This window comes from Hipposideros armiger, unplaced genomic scaffold (genome assembly GCF_001890085.2).
Source record: "Hipposideros armiger isolate ML-2016 unplaced genomic scaffold, ASM189008v1 scaffold_69, whole genome shotgun sequence".
NCBI classification, from domain to species: domain Eukaryota; kingdom Metazoa; phylum Chordata; class Mammalia; order Chiroptera; family Hipposideridae; genus Hipposideros; species Hipposideros armiger.
Window position 1 is genome coordinate 1,186,101 of NW_017731419.1, and position 15,896 is coordinate 1,201,996.

At 47.2% G+C, this 15,896-nt stretch overlaps 1 protein-coding gene across 2 annotated transcripts in view; it reads right to left on the minus strand.

Annotated features, from left to right (window-relative positions):
* Window positions 1-8,037: 8,037 nt before the first annotated feature.
* Window positions 8,038-15,896, minus strand: part of SERPINA11 (serpin family A member 11) — a 13,877-nt gene continuing 6,018 nt past the window's right edge. For both annotated transcript variants that reach the window (XM_019642444.1, XM_019642445.1), the window contains exons 3-5: window positions 13,316-13,589; window positions 10,276-10,423; window positions 8,038-8,390 (exon numbers count right to left, since the gene is read on the minus strand). In XM_019642444.1, coding sequence (XP_019497989.1) covers window positions 8,187-8,390; window positions 10,276-10,423; window positions 13,316-13,589 — 626 coding nt within the window. In that variant the 3' untranslated portion in view covers window positions 8,038-8,186. The remainder of the gene's footprint in view (window positions 8,391-10,275; window positions 10,424-13,315; window positions 13,590-15,896) is intronic.

Sequence of the window (15,896 nt, forward strand, 5' to 3'; positions counted from 1 at the left end):
GAATCCACATATAAGTGAGATCATATGATATTTGTCTTTCTCTGACTGACTTATTTCACTTAGCATAATGTTCTCTAGTTCCATCCATGTTGTTGCAAATGGTACTATTTCCTTCTTCTTTATAGTTGAGTAATACTCCATTGTGTAAATGTACCATAATTTCTTAATCCAGTCATCTACCGATGGGCATTTCAGTTGTTGCCTCTTGTTCTTTGGAGCTAATTGGTATAGTTTTGATAGATGTTTTTATTAGAATAAAAAGTTTGTGGAGACAGTGAAAAATATGAACCTCAATTGAGTTTCCTATTTGTCTTGCTTATCTGAAACCTGAGCTTCAGAGTCAAAGCCCAATTGTTCAGATTATCTTATCCAGTTCAACCAAGTCAGATATATCCACGGCACATCCTTGACCTTTTTTATAGCCACTGCAGGCGTCAGTCATTTGAACAATACTTCTGTACCTTTTAAAACCAGAGCAGGAAGGATTGTACTAATATAAAAACTAACTGAAACCGGATCCCAAAAAGAAACAACAAAAAAAGCCTTTTTATGCCCGTAACCATACATGCTCTCTCATCACTAAAAACTAGGTAGCTTATATATTTTCTTATGCTTCAAAAGCCAAGGACTTATAACTGAATTCAGTGCACATGTACAAACAATATAAATGATTGATACATCTATTTCTGCATTTTTTCATACTCTTTAAAAGGGCTTTTCTTGTATTTAAGATATTTTTTTACTTATATTTTTTCATAGTGTGCAGTTCTATAAACAGCCTCAACCCTTTTGGGAAAAAGTTAGATTCGGGACCCCTTCTCAGGGAGGCTGAAATGATGGAGAAACTGACCTTCAGTGATAGCTATGGTCAGCCTGGCTTGTAAGGAAGCCAGTCCGGCAGGTCCAGACTCAGCCCTGCAGGAATAGAGGGGGCTGTCCCCCTAGTGGTGACGTTGGCAGATGCAGCAGGGCCTGTCTGGTTTTCTCCAAAGGCTAAAGGAGGGAAAATTCCTGCTCCCAGCCCCTGAGACTCAGCCCTCAGCCCCCAGTGAGGTTGAACCCAGAGAGGGGGAGCCTGTGGCAGAGGCATGGAGCCAAGGATGGCGTCTGCTCCCACATTCCCTCATGTGGAGGGCTGCAGGCACAGACAGCAAGGCCCAGTGGTGGTGGCTGAGGTCACTCGTGGTGGAGGCATTCACCTCTGTTGCCCAGGCCTGTGGCTGCCAGGGCTCTGATTGTTCACTAATGCCCAAGGCACTCCCAGCCCACTGCCAGTTCACTCAACCTGCTCTGGCTCCAGAGCCCCCCGCCCCGCCCCCGCAGTCTAACCTCTGTCTTCCAGGCACAGAGAGACGATTAACAAGGAGCGTGTGCTCAGGAATCCAGGTGCAGAGAACAGCTGAGAACTCTGCTCCCAGGAAAGGGTCTCACTCATCCTCTGGTTTTACTTCTCTTTCAACCTGGAGGGTTTATCTCGCACCTGCCTCTCAACCCCCATAGTATCTTACGCCGGTGCCTTTCACTGAATGCTCGGCAGCCATGGCTGTGGTTCTCATTTGTTTCCTATATGGAGCATAAGTGTTTCTGACATCGCCTAATAGTCTACGAGTATGCCAGATTCTGAGTCCAGGTTTGCTCTTAAGGGACTGGGTGACCTTGGGCGGGACAACTACCTCTTCAGGCCTCAGGTGCTTCTTTAAAAGAGGGAAACAAAAAATGAAAAAAGAAAGGACACCGGATAACATAACGCAGATCACAGAGCGCTGGTCCTTAAGTGGGCGACACAAGACACTAAATCTATGGGTTGTTAGGAAGTATTAGGAGAAAAAAAATATGTCTGCGATCCAAGGACCTTGATAAATACTGGATTAAGCAAAGTAAGGCAAGTTTCTTTACTGCAGGACTTTTCAGTGGTCTAGGATGACCTCACTCACAGTCTTGCAAGAGGCCGGATAGCAACCATGATGATGCGGGCACCTGAGCCAGGCATCTCTCATCCTTCAGTAAACTAGCCCGGATGTGTTCACACAGCAGACACAAGGGCCCTGAACTGGGTGCATCTCACAGTGCATTCACCTGAGTTCTCTCTTAACCAACTCACTGCTCTCCCTATCCTGATGCTCAGACCAGCCTGCCCTTCAGCTTGACAGGTCTTTCTCTTCTTCTGACCCCCTCATGAGTGTTGACCATCTACGCCCCTCCCTGGCTTGCCAAATTTGACAGGTAAAAATACTGTATATCCTGTTAGAATATTATATAAACAATGGCAACAAAATTTTGTAGTATAAGCATGTCCCAAATATTGCATGGGCTATACTTACACTAAAAGGTTATTTGTTGAAATTCAAGCTTAACTGGGCAGCTTGTAGTTGATCTGGGAACCCTCCCCTCCGGCAACTCCGCAGGCCAGCCTCCAGAGGCAAGAGGACCTGCTCCTAGGATGCGTCAATGACCCTCTGTAACCAGTAGGGGGCAGAACAAGCCTTTGGGTCGGTGGGTGTGTGACAACCACCTTCTCAGTGCTTCTCTCTTGTAAGTGGTGGGTGATAAAATGTAGACTTAGGGAACCACCCATTGCCTGAGAGATCCCAACTACTTTGAGAAACATTTGCCCTTCAAACATGAAGATGATCAAAGCATCTCTATAGACTCATGATTCAATGTTGCCTCATTAATCTTACTCTATTTGGTGCTGAAGTCATGAGACTTCTCTGCCCAGGCTCTCCTGATATTATTTAGACATTTAGTAGTCTGAACATTTCATAGACACTTCAAACTGGTGGCCCACAAACTGAACTTGAGACTTGGACTTGGGAACTTGGCCACTGGGTGCAGACCCCATAGGTTAAAATGTCAGTCGAGGAACACACTCTAATCTCTGGTTCTCTCTCTTCCCAGGAGAAGGCTCAGCTATCTCACTCGCTTTCTAACATCCCCATATACCTACCAGAGCCCTTCAAGCAGGCTTGGTCATCCTTTCCTTTAACTTTGGGGGGAGGGCTTTCTTTTTACATGGGCAGCCAGGGTAGGATAATACCCTGTCACACATTTAGCATGGGACATATTGCCTTTCAGTCTGTTTCTGGGTACATCCCAACCCCACACTCCCTCATCCCCTCACCTGCCATTGGCTTTCTGTCTTGAAACATCATAAGAACAAGATTCCAGATTTGGGGTTGGACTTTGGGTGGAACAGGCCCTGTGGGTCTGAGGCGTATGTCAGCAGGTCCAGTCCAGGTGACCAGGGCTCTGTGATGATACTCGTTCAAAGCCACAGGAAATCCTTTTGCATCATGTTCAGACATCACTGCTGGGAAATTCATGGGTGTTTCCAGATCTTTGCCCTGTTACAATCTTAATAGCACACTGGTTTCCAACACGTCAGTGAACAATAAAACCCTATTCTACAATTTTGAGAGCTCCAGAAAAGAGGTAACAACATTTCTTATCAGCAAGGGTCATCTCACACACTAGAGTTGACGTTGGGGATTGCAGATGAGTGCAATGGGGTTCACCAGAGAAACAAAGCCAATAGGAAATACCTATATGTCTATAGCCACGTCTCTATCTCTATCTCTATCTCTATCTCTATCTCTATCTATCTGATGGAATGACATGGAATAGCTCAAGTAATTATGGAGGCTGGCAAGTCCAAAATCTGCAGAGCTGGCATTCTAGTTCAGAGTCCATCAGGCAAGAGGGTTCTCCCTTATTGAGGGAAGGGGCCAGCCTGTTGTGCTATTCAGACCTTCATCTGATTAGACAGCGCCCACCCAAGAGCATCACAAGATCTTTAAAAATATAAATTTTAGGTAGCTGTTGACTTACCGTGAAAGTAACTGGGTTCTTCTAGATGGTTAAAAGGTCCACGTGGAGTATAAATACATCTGGAACCTCCAGTTGCAAAGAATCTCACTGAAGTCACAGGTGATTAACAGTGACAGCTTAAGAAGGGAGGGAGGAAGCAACACAGTAGACGGTCACTCACAATGATGCTTCTGTGGAGAAAAGCCCCGGGGCTTTCACTCTTGTGAGGCTCCGCAGTTTCAGCCCTGATCCCTGGGACAGAGGCTTTCTTTTAGTGACACGGTGTCACAGCAAATGTCCCTGCAGCAAGAATGGTCTTGCCCTCCAGGAGGCCTTTCATACCCAGGCCAAGCACCCGGAAGCGTCTCCATCCACACCTTTGGGTTTTGAAGACGTGCTGCCTACAGGGTTTCACTGGGAGGGGTTGCGTCTGACACCTGTACCAGTGGCCACTTGGGATTTGAACATTCCCCAGAGATGAGCTATGCTCTGAGGAAACAAAAGACAGCCTTGATGGCTGGGGCAGCCAAAAGGATGGAGTGGGAAGAAACAAATGTACATTGAGCACTTACTGGATAACACCAGCACTTAAGGCTTCACACTCATGACCTCATATGATTTTCACAATTCTATAAAATGGATTTTGTACTTTCCATGTTGCAGGGGGAAGTGAGTCACAGAGGGATCAGCAATGTGTCCAAGGTTGCCCAACCAATGGGAGGGTGTAAGAATTCGCTAGAGTCCAGAAGTCTTACTTCCGCAAGGAGAGCGGGAAGGAGAAAGATTAAAGAGAAGCTGCTATCTGCACAGCTTCGAATAAATCGGAGTCCCTCCCACTAAACCCACTCACAGCTTTCTGGACCTTTATACCATGTCCTTCAGCAAGCTGTTTCCTTCCCTACCCCTGAGTCTTTACCTCGAAATTCTACCAGGTAACATCACTTTCCCCCGGAGGGGGGAGAAATAATTTTCCCTCTACGCTTCTAAGTTCTTCTGGCTGGTCTAATAATCAAATTGACATGAGACAGATTAACAGAAGACAATAACTACATGTATTACATATGTACATATGGGGTTTCCATACAAATATGGGACTTGAGGACAAATGAGGCAGTAGAGGCTTCTATGCCATTCTGGACGGAAGAGAGAGAGGCAGGTGTCTGGGATGTCAAAGGGAAAGCCGGCCATTCACAGGTAGCTGAGAAAGAGCAGAGATGTGGTGAACCAATCCTTGCCGGGCCGCTGGAAACAATGGGACACAGAAGGGAGCCGAACAAAAACACTGTATTCCATTCCTCTCTGCCACAATTAGTTTATATTATGCTAACCTTAAAGCACGCTTTTCTGTCAGAATTCCTTTAGGCAGGTGAGGAGGAGGGTCAAAGTTTCTTTCTAGTCTTGTTTCTTAAAAATAACCAGCTTAAAATCATCAATATCCCAAAAAGGCATATTTTGAGGTGGCAACCTCTACTTCCCTTCACCCCTCACAGCATTAAGCTAGTAAAGGGGTTTTGCTGCTTATTCTGTGCCAGTCTGGTCTCAGGCAAGGTCAATGAATAGACGAGTGGGAGTCCCTGTCCACGTTAAGCGCTTCTTAAACCACCAGTTTCCACCCGTGCTTGTGGGTCTTTGCCTACAGTCTCCCCAAATGCTTCTGCTTGTGAGGTTTCTTCCCGCCCCTCCCCGCTCTGCCCCTGAGAGCCAGGTCCCTGCAGAGTAGCAGCCAGGAGGGAGTGGAAGGGTGGCTTCTGAGGTGCGCTCCTAAAAGGAGGCGTGGCAGAGAAGTCAAGGATAGGGGCTACGGAGCCCTCTAGCCTGGGTTCCAATCCAGACTCTGTTATGGGCTAGCAAATTGTGCCTTTGTTTCCCCACCTGTAAGATGGAGACATAGCAGAGATTACTTCTCACAATTACTGGGAGTGCCACATGTGTTGATATCTGTCGGTTGCCTGTAAGTGTCCAGGACATAGTAAGCGCACAGTGTACTTTTGCAAGGAGACAATGGGCATAGAGAGGGAGACTTAAGGGGGGCTGTTCAATGGTTCTATGATCACTAATACCTTTAGACCACTGACCACCTGAGATGGCAAAAGAGATGATGGGTGGTGGGGGGGGGGAGGGTAGCTTCCAATCGTAGTTTCCCTTCATGGGAAGGATTAAAGGGAGCACATTACAACTTCAGCTTAAACCCAGCTTCACCGCCGAGCGCTCCGCTTGGTCACCATCAGAGGGTCTTTCCTGGGTGTGCTCTTGTCCATAGAAAACTTGACCCCACTGCTCTTGTATAGTATATACTTTACTTGCTTGTTGTGTTTACTCTCAGTTTTCCCTCACTAGATGCAGTCCCCATGAGGTCAAAGCTGATTGTCTGTTTTGTTCACTGCTCTATTCCCAAGGCCTAAAACAGTACTTGGCACATAGTAGGTGTTCAATAAATCTGGGTCAAAGCAGTGAATGTGTGTGCCCCAATAGCCTACATACGGCCTGTGTCATGACTGTCTACACACTTTAATGTAAGTACTTGTTCAATGTCCATCTCCCCCGCAAGTCTGTGAGCCCATGAGGATGGGTGTCTGTCCAGTTCCCCACTCCACTCTCAGAATCTTCCAGAATGCCTGACCCAATGTAAGATGTTTGATTAAGAATCTTCTTTCTTTAATATTTTTGGCTTGCACGTCCCTTGGAAAGTCAGCCACTTGTTTCTGCAGGAGCCAATTCCACTCTGGAGAGGATTTGGGCAGATCTTCAAGTGTCTGAATATAGCTATGGCTCAATTTTTAGTTCAAAGCAACAGAGAGGCTTTGTGCATGGCCGGTTGCCCAGGATGTGGGATGGGCTTTCTGTAGTGCCTTCCTTTCTGATAAGAGACATGGTGTCCACAGACAGGCAGAGCAGGGTGGGGAGGGGTTGTAGAGGGTCAAGGGGGGCTGTCTGTGACGTGGGATCGTGCATGCTGGTGGCCTGGTGGAAGAGGGATGTGGGGAGGGTCAGAACAGGGCATGTGGCCAGGGCGGACCTCACAATGCAGTACCTTCCTGCCAGCCCCTCACCCTGGTTTCGGTCTTACCCACACCCTGCTGTCAGGTGATTTCCCCACTCACCACTTTATCTACATCCACACCTGCCCACGAGCCTACAGATACTCCCCACTGTCGGCAGGACAAAGTTCACACCTTTACCCTGGCATCCAAAGCCTCCAGCCTTTTACCTCCCAATAGCTCTCCAGCATTACCTTCCCCTGTGACACTCCATGAACTTGCTATTGCTGAAAAACTGGTTTTCTCTTGTTTTATCAGAATCCACCCTTTTCTTTCTTTCCCTAGAGTCTGTTGCCCACAGCATGTCTCCCCTACCCTGCCCCAGACTGTCTTACCCTCTTTCCCTTTATTTAAGACCCACCTGATTTTCAAGATCCAACTCAGGTCTCACCTACGTGGGGTGGGTGTTGGGGGTTGCTGTCCTACCACTGATGCTTTTTTGTATGACTCCTTCCTATACCTGCATCACCTATTGCCACCCTCTAAGTCCTGGCACTGACTTCCTTGTGGGGACGGATGTTGTCACATGCAACACACACACTGCAGCTGAGTTGCCATACCTTTGTGTTTCCCCACTAGTTTCAGGAAGATGCCTCTCTAAGCCTGGAGGGACACACTTTTGGGAGTGGACCTTGCAACTTCTGAAGGATGTTCCATTGCAATCAAATACTGCTCCCAGTCCATCCCACTAACCAAATATGTGGCCAACACCCATTGCCACCTGGCCATGTTGACCCTCCCACTTCCTTCGATCTTGAGTTGCCCTTGGGCATGTGATCTCCCATGTTGGATTGGCCCATCCTCGCACCACCTGCTCTTCGGGGAATATCAGGTGGAGCCTAAGGCCTCCCTCTTGCCCTGGCATCCATCTCCGCTGAAGGTGATCTAGCCACTGACATCTGGGCAATGACATTTCAGGATGACCTCACTTTGCCATACAGCCAACATTGGCCACTGTGAAGGGAGAGACTCGCTTATTCCTCCCGATGTCCTTTGTGCCTTTTCCTGGGACTCTTCCCCAGTAGACACTTGGGAAAGACCCGCAGTCGTGATGGTGGTGGGGGATAGCTCCCAGAAGGCCTTACCATGAGGCTGCTCTCATTTTCAACCTTCTAACCATAGTTGACACCAGATTCAAGGAAATTATAGAGCAAATGGCTAGAATGGAGTGGACCCTCTTTAAGCATTGCTGTTCGGTGTTCACATAACCCAAGGTCAACTTTATTAGGATCTTTGCACACTGATGAACTGGCCCTCACAGCCCCCCATGATGTAGGCTGGTGCTGGCTCCCTGTTTGGTTGGTGGGGGAGAAACAAGACACCCCCTGGCCTCCGACCATGTCACCCTGCCACTGGGTTGACGACTTTTCCCAGGAACAGTAAGCTCTGGGTGGTCACCTCCCAAAGGAGCACCAGGAAAGGCCTGTTGAAATGGGTGGGTGGGGCCGATGTCATGTTCAGAGACTGGGGCTGGGAGAGGAGGCCTGAGGCAGCCCCTGCCTCGGTTCCCCGCTCACTCATGTCCACTGCCACCTTGTGTGACACCTAGAAAGAGAAAAGAGGGCACAGACAGCATCAGCTCAGGGCACCTCAAGGGGACAGATTCCACCTTGTACAATGCTGAGGAGATAGAGGCAGAGTCACCCCATCAGGCCTCACAGGCCCTGCCTCCCAAGACAGACACTCAGGACTATATTTCACTTTCCTCTTCTCCCCACTTCTCCCCCTCTGTCTGGGGGCTCACCCTGAGGGTGTGTTTGCTCTTTGATGGGGAAACAAATGGGCTTGAGCCAGACTGAGGGCCGCCAAGCATGCACCAGGCTGCAAAAACCCAACAGCATCTTTTAGGACACCTGGGTGTGAGCGGCCCAGGCCTGCATGTCATTCTCTGTTGAGAGCTGCGCTCACCCTCTCTGAGCCCCAGTTTTCTCATTTTTAAAGGGCTTGTTCAGCCTAAATCAACGGTTTTCATGAACTCAGTGGGACTAGGCTGTCTGGTGTGCCAAGACCTCTACTGACCTCTGTGAGAAGAATTCCTTTTTTCAACAAAGTCCATTGTTACACAACTTAAGAAGAAAGGGTTCTGAGGCTTTAAAAAAGTTGAAAAACTTTGGCCTTGATGATCCCTTTCATTTCTAAAAAACTCCATGAAGAGATAAATCTGGCATTTAAGGTCACCGTGAATAGTTCCCTTCTTGCCCACCCTCTCCGCCGTAGGTGTGCATGCACACACACACAGAGCACATCCCTGTTGTCTTGGTTTCACATCCCAAGTCTCAGCTGGTCTTTCCCAAATAAAAGACAGAATACTTTCATTATGAAATTCCTAGCAAAGACTCAAATGGCAATCACTGAGTATTCTAAAACAAAAAGGGTAACTGAAGAGAATGGAAAGGCTTTGCTGCCTTCCTTCCTGTGGAAAATTGCATTACTGTTCCCCCGTATTAACTCTCCCTTCCCATTAGGGATTATTATTATTTTTTTTAACTTTATTGGGGGAACAGTGTGTTTTTCCCAGGACCCATCAGCTCCAAGTCAAGTTGTTGTCCTTCAATCTTAGTTGTGGAGGGTGCAGCTCAGCTCCAAGTCCAGTCGCCATTTTTAATCTAGTTGTGGGAGGCACAGCCACCATCCCATGCGGGAGTCAAACCGACAGCCTTATTGTTAAGAGCACGCGCTCTAACCAACTGAGCCAACCGGCCCGCCCCCCATTAGGGATTATTGATCCTTGCTCGTGCCCTGTGACTAGCACTGCCCCTGGCAGGAGGGGAACACAAACCCACCCCACTGATGTCTGTCTTGATGGTGGGACTTGTGTTAGCCAGTGGCATGGGAGTGGCCTTGACATAGGCTCTCTGTGAAGAGAGGTGTTAAGAGCCATCTTGCTTTTTTCTCACTGTTATGGGACTGGCATGACCCAAATAGGGGCCTCTCCTTTAACCTACATCCTGAAAGCCAGATCTGTGGCATGCCTCTAACCGGTAAAGTGAACAGGAAATACGCCTCTGTTCTGATAAGGCGCTGAGATTGCGGGGTTGTTGCTGCAGTGAGGCTGATGGCTACACCTCCTGTTCACGCTCCCGCTACTCTCTATAGCTCTAATAAAAGCAGACATAGTTTCATCGTCTGCCCTAACAGGAAGTAGAAGGGATGAAAACAAAGCTAGTCCCACACCTGGGGAAATTCTGGCTCCGTGGGTGACCCTGAATATGCGGCTACTCGATTCAGGGCTCTGTGTCCCTGCTCTGAAGATTATAGAGGGAGGTGGGAAGGGAGTTGCCCATGAAAAGAAGCCTTAAAGGTTGTGTTCTTAAAGAACCAGAACAGGAAAAAGAAAGGGGAGCTTGACTTTCAAACAAACACTTTATGTCCAAGGAGAAAAGACCCCCACCACACACCACACACACACACATCCACGTCACCACCTTACCCTGGAGATGGTTTTGTTGAGCTGCTCAGTGATTCCTGAGAAGTCAGCTTCCAAGTTGAATATGTCAGTGAGACCAATGTGGGGAAGTATTTCTTCTAGGTTGTATGTTCCAGAAATGGAAAACCTTGGCAAATGTAGATCCAACAGGCTGGAGAGAGAATCAGACAGAGGAGGGGGAGCTACCTCCTTACCTCTACTTCTCCTTCCCTGAGCTCTGGGAGGGAGAGGTGTTTCCCAGAGTGCAGAGAATCAGTCTTCCCACGATACTACCTGCTATGCCAGAACATTCCATGACCCAGAGCCCCCTTCTCTTCAGACCTTGCAGCCCTCTTATGACCTCTCGTGTATGGACCTGAGAAGACCTCTTCTCAGCCATCCGTCTTCATCTTCGGCACACTGATGGAGGGCTTTCTAGATGTCTGGCATTGGGCTAGGGTTTTTACAAAGTTTAACTGATCAAATCCACATGATAACCATGAGGGGAAATATTGTTCACATTTCCCACCCCGGCCCCCCATGTATGATTCATCAGCCAGTTCTGTTGGCCAAACTTCTGAACTGCATCCTAAATCCACCTATCGGCGACCCCCCTGACACATGCCACTGTCGTCTCCCACCTGTCTGAGCTTCAGGGATCTGATGAGAGATGGCGTATATAGAGTGTGGGCACGAAATCAATAGAATAACTCTCCTTCCTGTGACTGGCATGCCTTTCCCATCAGATCACCACAGTCCTTGTAGTTTCTTGCGACACAGAGAAAAGCCGTCCTTTTCATCTCGGGATTATTCTTCTTACTTGTTATTCTTATTATTCTTACTTACTTCTTACTTATGCCCAGTCTGACAGTTACTGGGCACCTGCCAGCTTGGCTAGTTAATAGCCAGTCTGGAGACTTCTGCCTCCAAAGAATTCAAATTGGAGACCCTAATTCAGGTTAGGGAATCGTTGCCAGCTTAACTCCTGGGGGCAGTACGAGGGTCCAGATGCCTGAGTAAAGTGGGAGGCAGTTGAAGTTGGGGGTTAAACTGTGAAAAGGAGGAAACAGAGGTGGAGAACAGGCAGTGCTTGGGGAGCAGGCCTGCCATGGCGGCGATTTGAGTAGAAACTAGCAGAAAGTGGACAGCCTAACACACAGTAGGTGTTCAAACAATATAAATGAAGAATGAACAGTTACCAGGAAGTGTGATTTCCTTGCCAGGTTAATCTTCCTCGCAGCCCAATGGAGGGAGAGCTGGCAGTCTGAAATTTTCATGTCTGAAAATCCATTAAAAATGCTGCAGTAATATTATAATGCTGACACAAGAATTGGTAACAGGAAGCATCTGGGATTTAGAAAAGTAAGTTGGGTTGGTCTTGCTTCTTGAAGGTCAAAGTGAGAGGTCAAAACAGACCCTTCCTGAAGGAAAATCTATTGGTCTAGAATTCTTCGGTACTTCTTCCTAAGAGGGGAAGGGGCCCACTCACCCCAAGGGAGCTTGACTATGGGGCTGGAATCAGAAACCGACCAGAGCTAAGGAGATTCATAGACAACAGGATACTCCCTTACATCCTGGCCTCTGTCCTTGGCTGTATCTTTTATTTGGTACTTGAATCTCTGCCCAAACACAAGACACCCTTTTCTGTCTCTGCTACTTCAGCGTTATTGGGGTGCTGAGGGAGGATTCCTGTGGACATAAGGGTGACTGGTGCCTATCAGGTGGTGGTAGATAACGATGACTATCAAGAGATTGAGTCTATACACTGTCCCTCGAATCTGGTGGGTTCTGTGACTGCTCTGACCAAAAGGATGTGGCAGAAGCGACACTTCCAAGCCCAACCTTAAGAGAGCAGATGTTTTCACTTCCTGTCTTTTGGAACACTCCTTCTTGGAGCCCTGAGCTGCCATATAACAATATCAACTACCCTGAGATGCTACACAGAAGACCAAGTTTGCTTTGTGGAGATGCTGCATTGAGACAGAGAGATGCCTGCTCAGCCTTAGCTGTGCCAACCACCCAGCCCAGGCACCAGACATCCGAGTGGAGGAGCCCTCAGAACTCCAGCCTGGCCACCATCTGACTCCTCCCACACAGGAGAAACCCCAGGTCAGAACTGCCCAGTTAGGCTGGTCCACCCACAGAATTGAGAGATAATAGATGTTTTTTCAAGCCATTCCATTTTGAGGTGGTTTGTTATGCAACATGAGGTAATTACAACTCAAGGCTAGATTTCATCCTAGAGCACCCCATAAAGGAAGATACATCCCAAGAAGGGGTTGGCTTGTGAGGGGGGTCCAGGCAAACCAGAGAAGACTGAAATTACTGTGAGAAAACCACAAACCAAAAAGCAAGTGAGACAGAAGGGGATAGGACTGGGGTCCCATAGAACTGGCACTTTGATTTTACAGTGTTCTTCTTGGTATTTAATTTCTTTAAGGAATGTTTTGATTAAGAAAGATGTACTTAGGGCCGGCCGAGTGGCTCAGTTGGTTAAGAGCTCACTCAAGAGTGCGAGCTCTGAGCAACAGTGGTTCGATGCCCGGCCCGAGCTGAGCTGCCAACAGGTGGCAGGATGGCTCAGCTAAAAAAAAAAAAATGCACTTTTAAGATATACACACTGTTCTGCGGGTGTCATAATTATTCTTAATAATTGTCCTTGATCTGGTTTTTATGCCTTCACTTAATCACCCTCTAATAGTAAGTTATTATTTGGGGGACGGGAGAAGCAAGAGGAAAGGAAATTGGCAGAAAGATGGTTGGGGAGGATAATAAGATTAAAGCCCGGTGAGCCATTCTCATGCACCAGGCAGCATTCCCATATTCTCTACGTATTAACTCGATTCATCTTCCGAGCAACCCAACATGGCGGCTCTTATGGCCTCATTTTACAGAGGAGTAAACCCGAGGCCCAAAAGGTGAGAAAATTACCCAAGATTACACAGTTGGTTAAGGGCAGGACAGTCAGCCTATCCCAGGGGTTGGGCTCTTGCGATTGGAGGTGACAAGATCTGCTCGGGTTCTAGGACAAGGTCTGTAGGGGTCCTTTCTCTCTGGCACTTACCTGGGCAGGAGCAATTGGCCCCATTTTCTCAGGGTCTCAGGCTGCAGAGTGGCCTCCACCTGCTCCATTTTCCCCGGGTCAGGGAGGATGAGCAGGGCCCGGGCGTTTCCGCTGTATTCTATCTGGAGGACGGTGCAAGCCATCTCCTGGTCGTAGAAGAACCTGTGCATTTCCTTTTGATGCATCATGGGGATGCGGAGGGAGGTCCTCTGATCCACAAAGAAGCTCTCTTGCTTCTGGGTCTGGTAGTGATTGAAAGGATGCTTCCACTTGGCTTAGGACAGAAAACCCACAGAGCCATGAGAGCACAGTTCCAGAGAGCAGCTCTGGGCAGGCATAGGCTAAGACACACTGGTTTGGTGACTTCCTCTTGGGTATGTAAATATGAGGCAGAGAAGTGGCATGGATACAGAATCAGGAGGCCAGAGTTTAGGCCTGCTTCAGCCGCTCAAGCAAGTCCCCAGGGTGTGAGCTCTAACGGCCTATGATTTTGTTCCATTTCAGAGCAACCTAACTTTCAAGAGGCAGAAAGGTAGTATTTCAATCTACTAAGCACCGTCCATGTGTGAGGCATGATCTCTTTATATCACTATCATAATTACTATTAAACAAATATGATCTCTATGTCAGAGACGAGAAATTGCATCTCTATGAATTTATGGAAACATTCCAAATTTTAAGAGCCATAAGTGGTAGAGCAGAGATTGGGCCTGCCTCTGGCTCCACAGCTCAGGTTCTTTGCAAACATTGAGTTGACAAAGCTGCCTCTAGACAAGAACAGCTTCTATAGAGAAGCTGGAGGGCCACCTTCTACCTCCCAACTCCCTAACAGTCAAACTGGAAAAAAGAAAGAATTCAGTTAATGAAATGTAACATATAATGCAAAAGCCCATTAAGGTATAGTGAGAAATGCAGAATTTGGTGGTCACCATTTTGTTCATGTGTGCAGTATCTTCTCTTTCTACTTATAATCTCCACCCACAGCTACCTCCTGACTTGGCCTCTTGAAAGCACTGGTCTTGGTGATAGAAGGAAGGGGCTGGCTCATCCTTTCTACTGCATCCATACACAATCAAGGACCAAACAGTTCCAATTCTATCTCCCAAGCCACACCTTTATTCAAGGCCACCATCTCATTTACTTTGGACCACTTCAAGAACATCCTACCTGTCTCTACTCTCCCACCCTTACTCCCTTCAAAACATTTTCCAAATTGTAGCCAGCCTGATCTCTCTAAAGCAGATCTGGTCATGTCACTTCACTGCTTCAAACTTTCTGGTAATTCTGGGGTCCTACAGATAAAGTCTATGATTCTCAACATGGTTCCTGCTTAACTTTTCATCGCAACTCTCAAGTTCCCTCACCCCAGGCAATTCCTATTGGTTCTATGTCTCAGTCAAACTAAATTTGTTTCATTTCCTTGAAAATGCCATGGTATCTCTTCTGCTTGGACTTCTGCATATCCTGTGTTTTCAGTCGGAACCACCCTCTCTCCACCTCTCCTGCAGCTTCTTTGCCTAAGTAAATCCAACTCATGCTTCATGTCTCAGATTAGATTCCCTCTCTTCCAGGAAGCCCTCCCTCACTCCCCAAGTCTGGATAAGTGTCTCTTTTAAGAGCTCCAGGCATCTGTACCTACTTCAGCAGAGCATCACTTTCCCATTGAGTTGTAATTGCCTTTTTACTTATTTACAACTCACATGGTTTCTCACAGGGTGGGAAAACTGTATTTCATTCATAAATGTCCCCAAGGGGCTTGCACAGTTCCTGTGATGTAGTCAGTACTTAATATATATTCTTGAATGAATGAATGAATGAATGAATGAATATAATTCCTAGAGGCCTCAAGTATGAGACCTAAGTTAAGTCGAAATAATTTATTCAGCAAACTTTTAAGGCACACTTAGTCCTGTGTCAGATGCTGAAGAATCAAAGATGATTAAGACTCAGGCCTTTGAGAAGTCTGGTCAGGATCACAGACTGAATTAAAGCAGTAAAACCTGCTTTTTCTGCTTAAACACTTATATATTCTGGATAAAGTAATGGAAAAATAAACAAATAGTTCTGAGTTCAAAAACAAGAAGCAAAGCTTCCAGAAACACACCAAAAATGCATAGCTCTGATCTGGAGCTAACATCATCTGGCTCATGGGTTGTCAGAATCCATATACAGCTCTTCGGGGTTGGTGGTTAATGTCTTCTCAGGGGTAACTGATATAACTCAGGTCCACACTTGGAACTCAGCTCTCTACAAATAGTCAGGAGTTATAAAAGGCAATCCCTTCCTTACCTGGGAAGCCTGCATTAAAAAACTACCCAGCAGCCCAGAGATGAGATAGGACAAGTCGCCACATTTCCAAGGCCAGAGGGGTAAGAGTCACCTACTCTATGTTCTTTGTTTGCGTTACTCATTCAGTACAGGAGCTCTTCAACCTAGAAATTACTATAGAACCAGTGAAACCAATAGGACTAGACCAGAAGAAAATGTGAATTTGTCCCCCAGAGACATTTACACAGCAGGCCATAAGAATCTCTCTCTCTCTCTCTCTCTCTCTCTCTCTCTCTCTCTCTCTCTCTCTCTC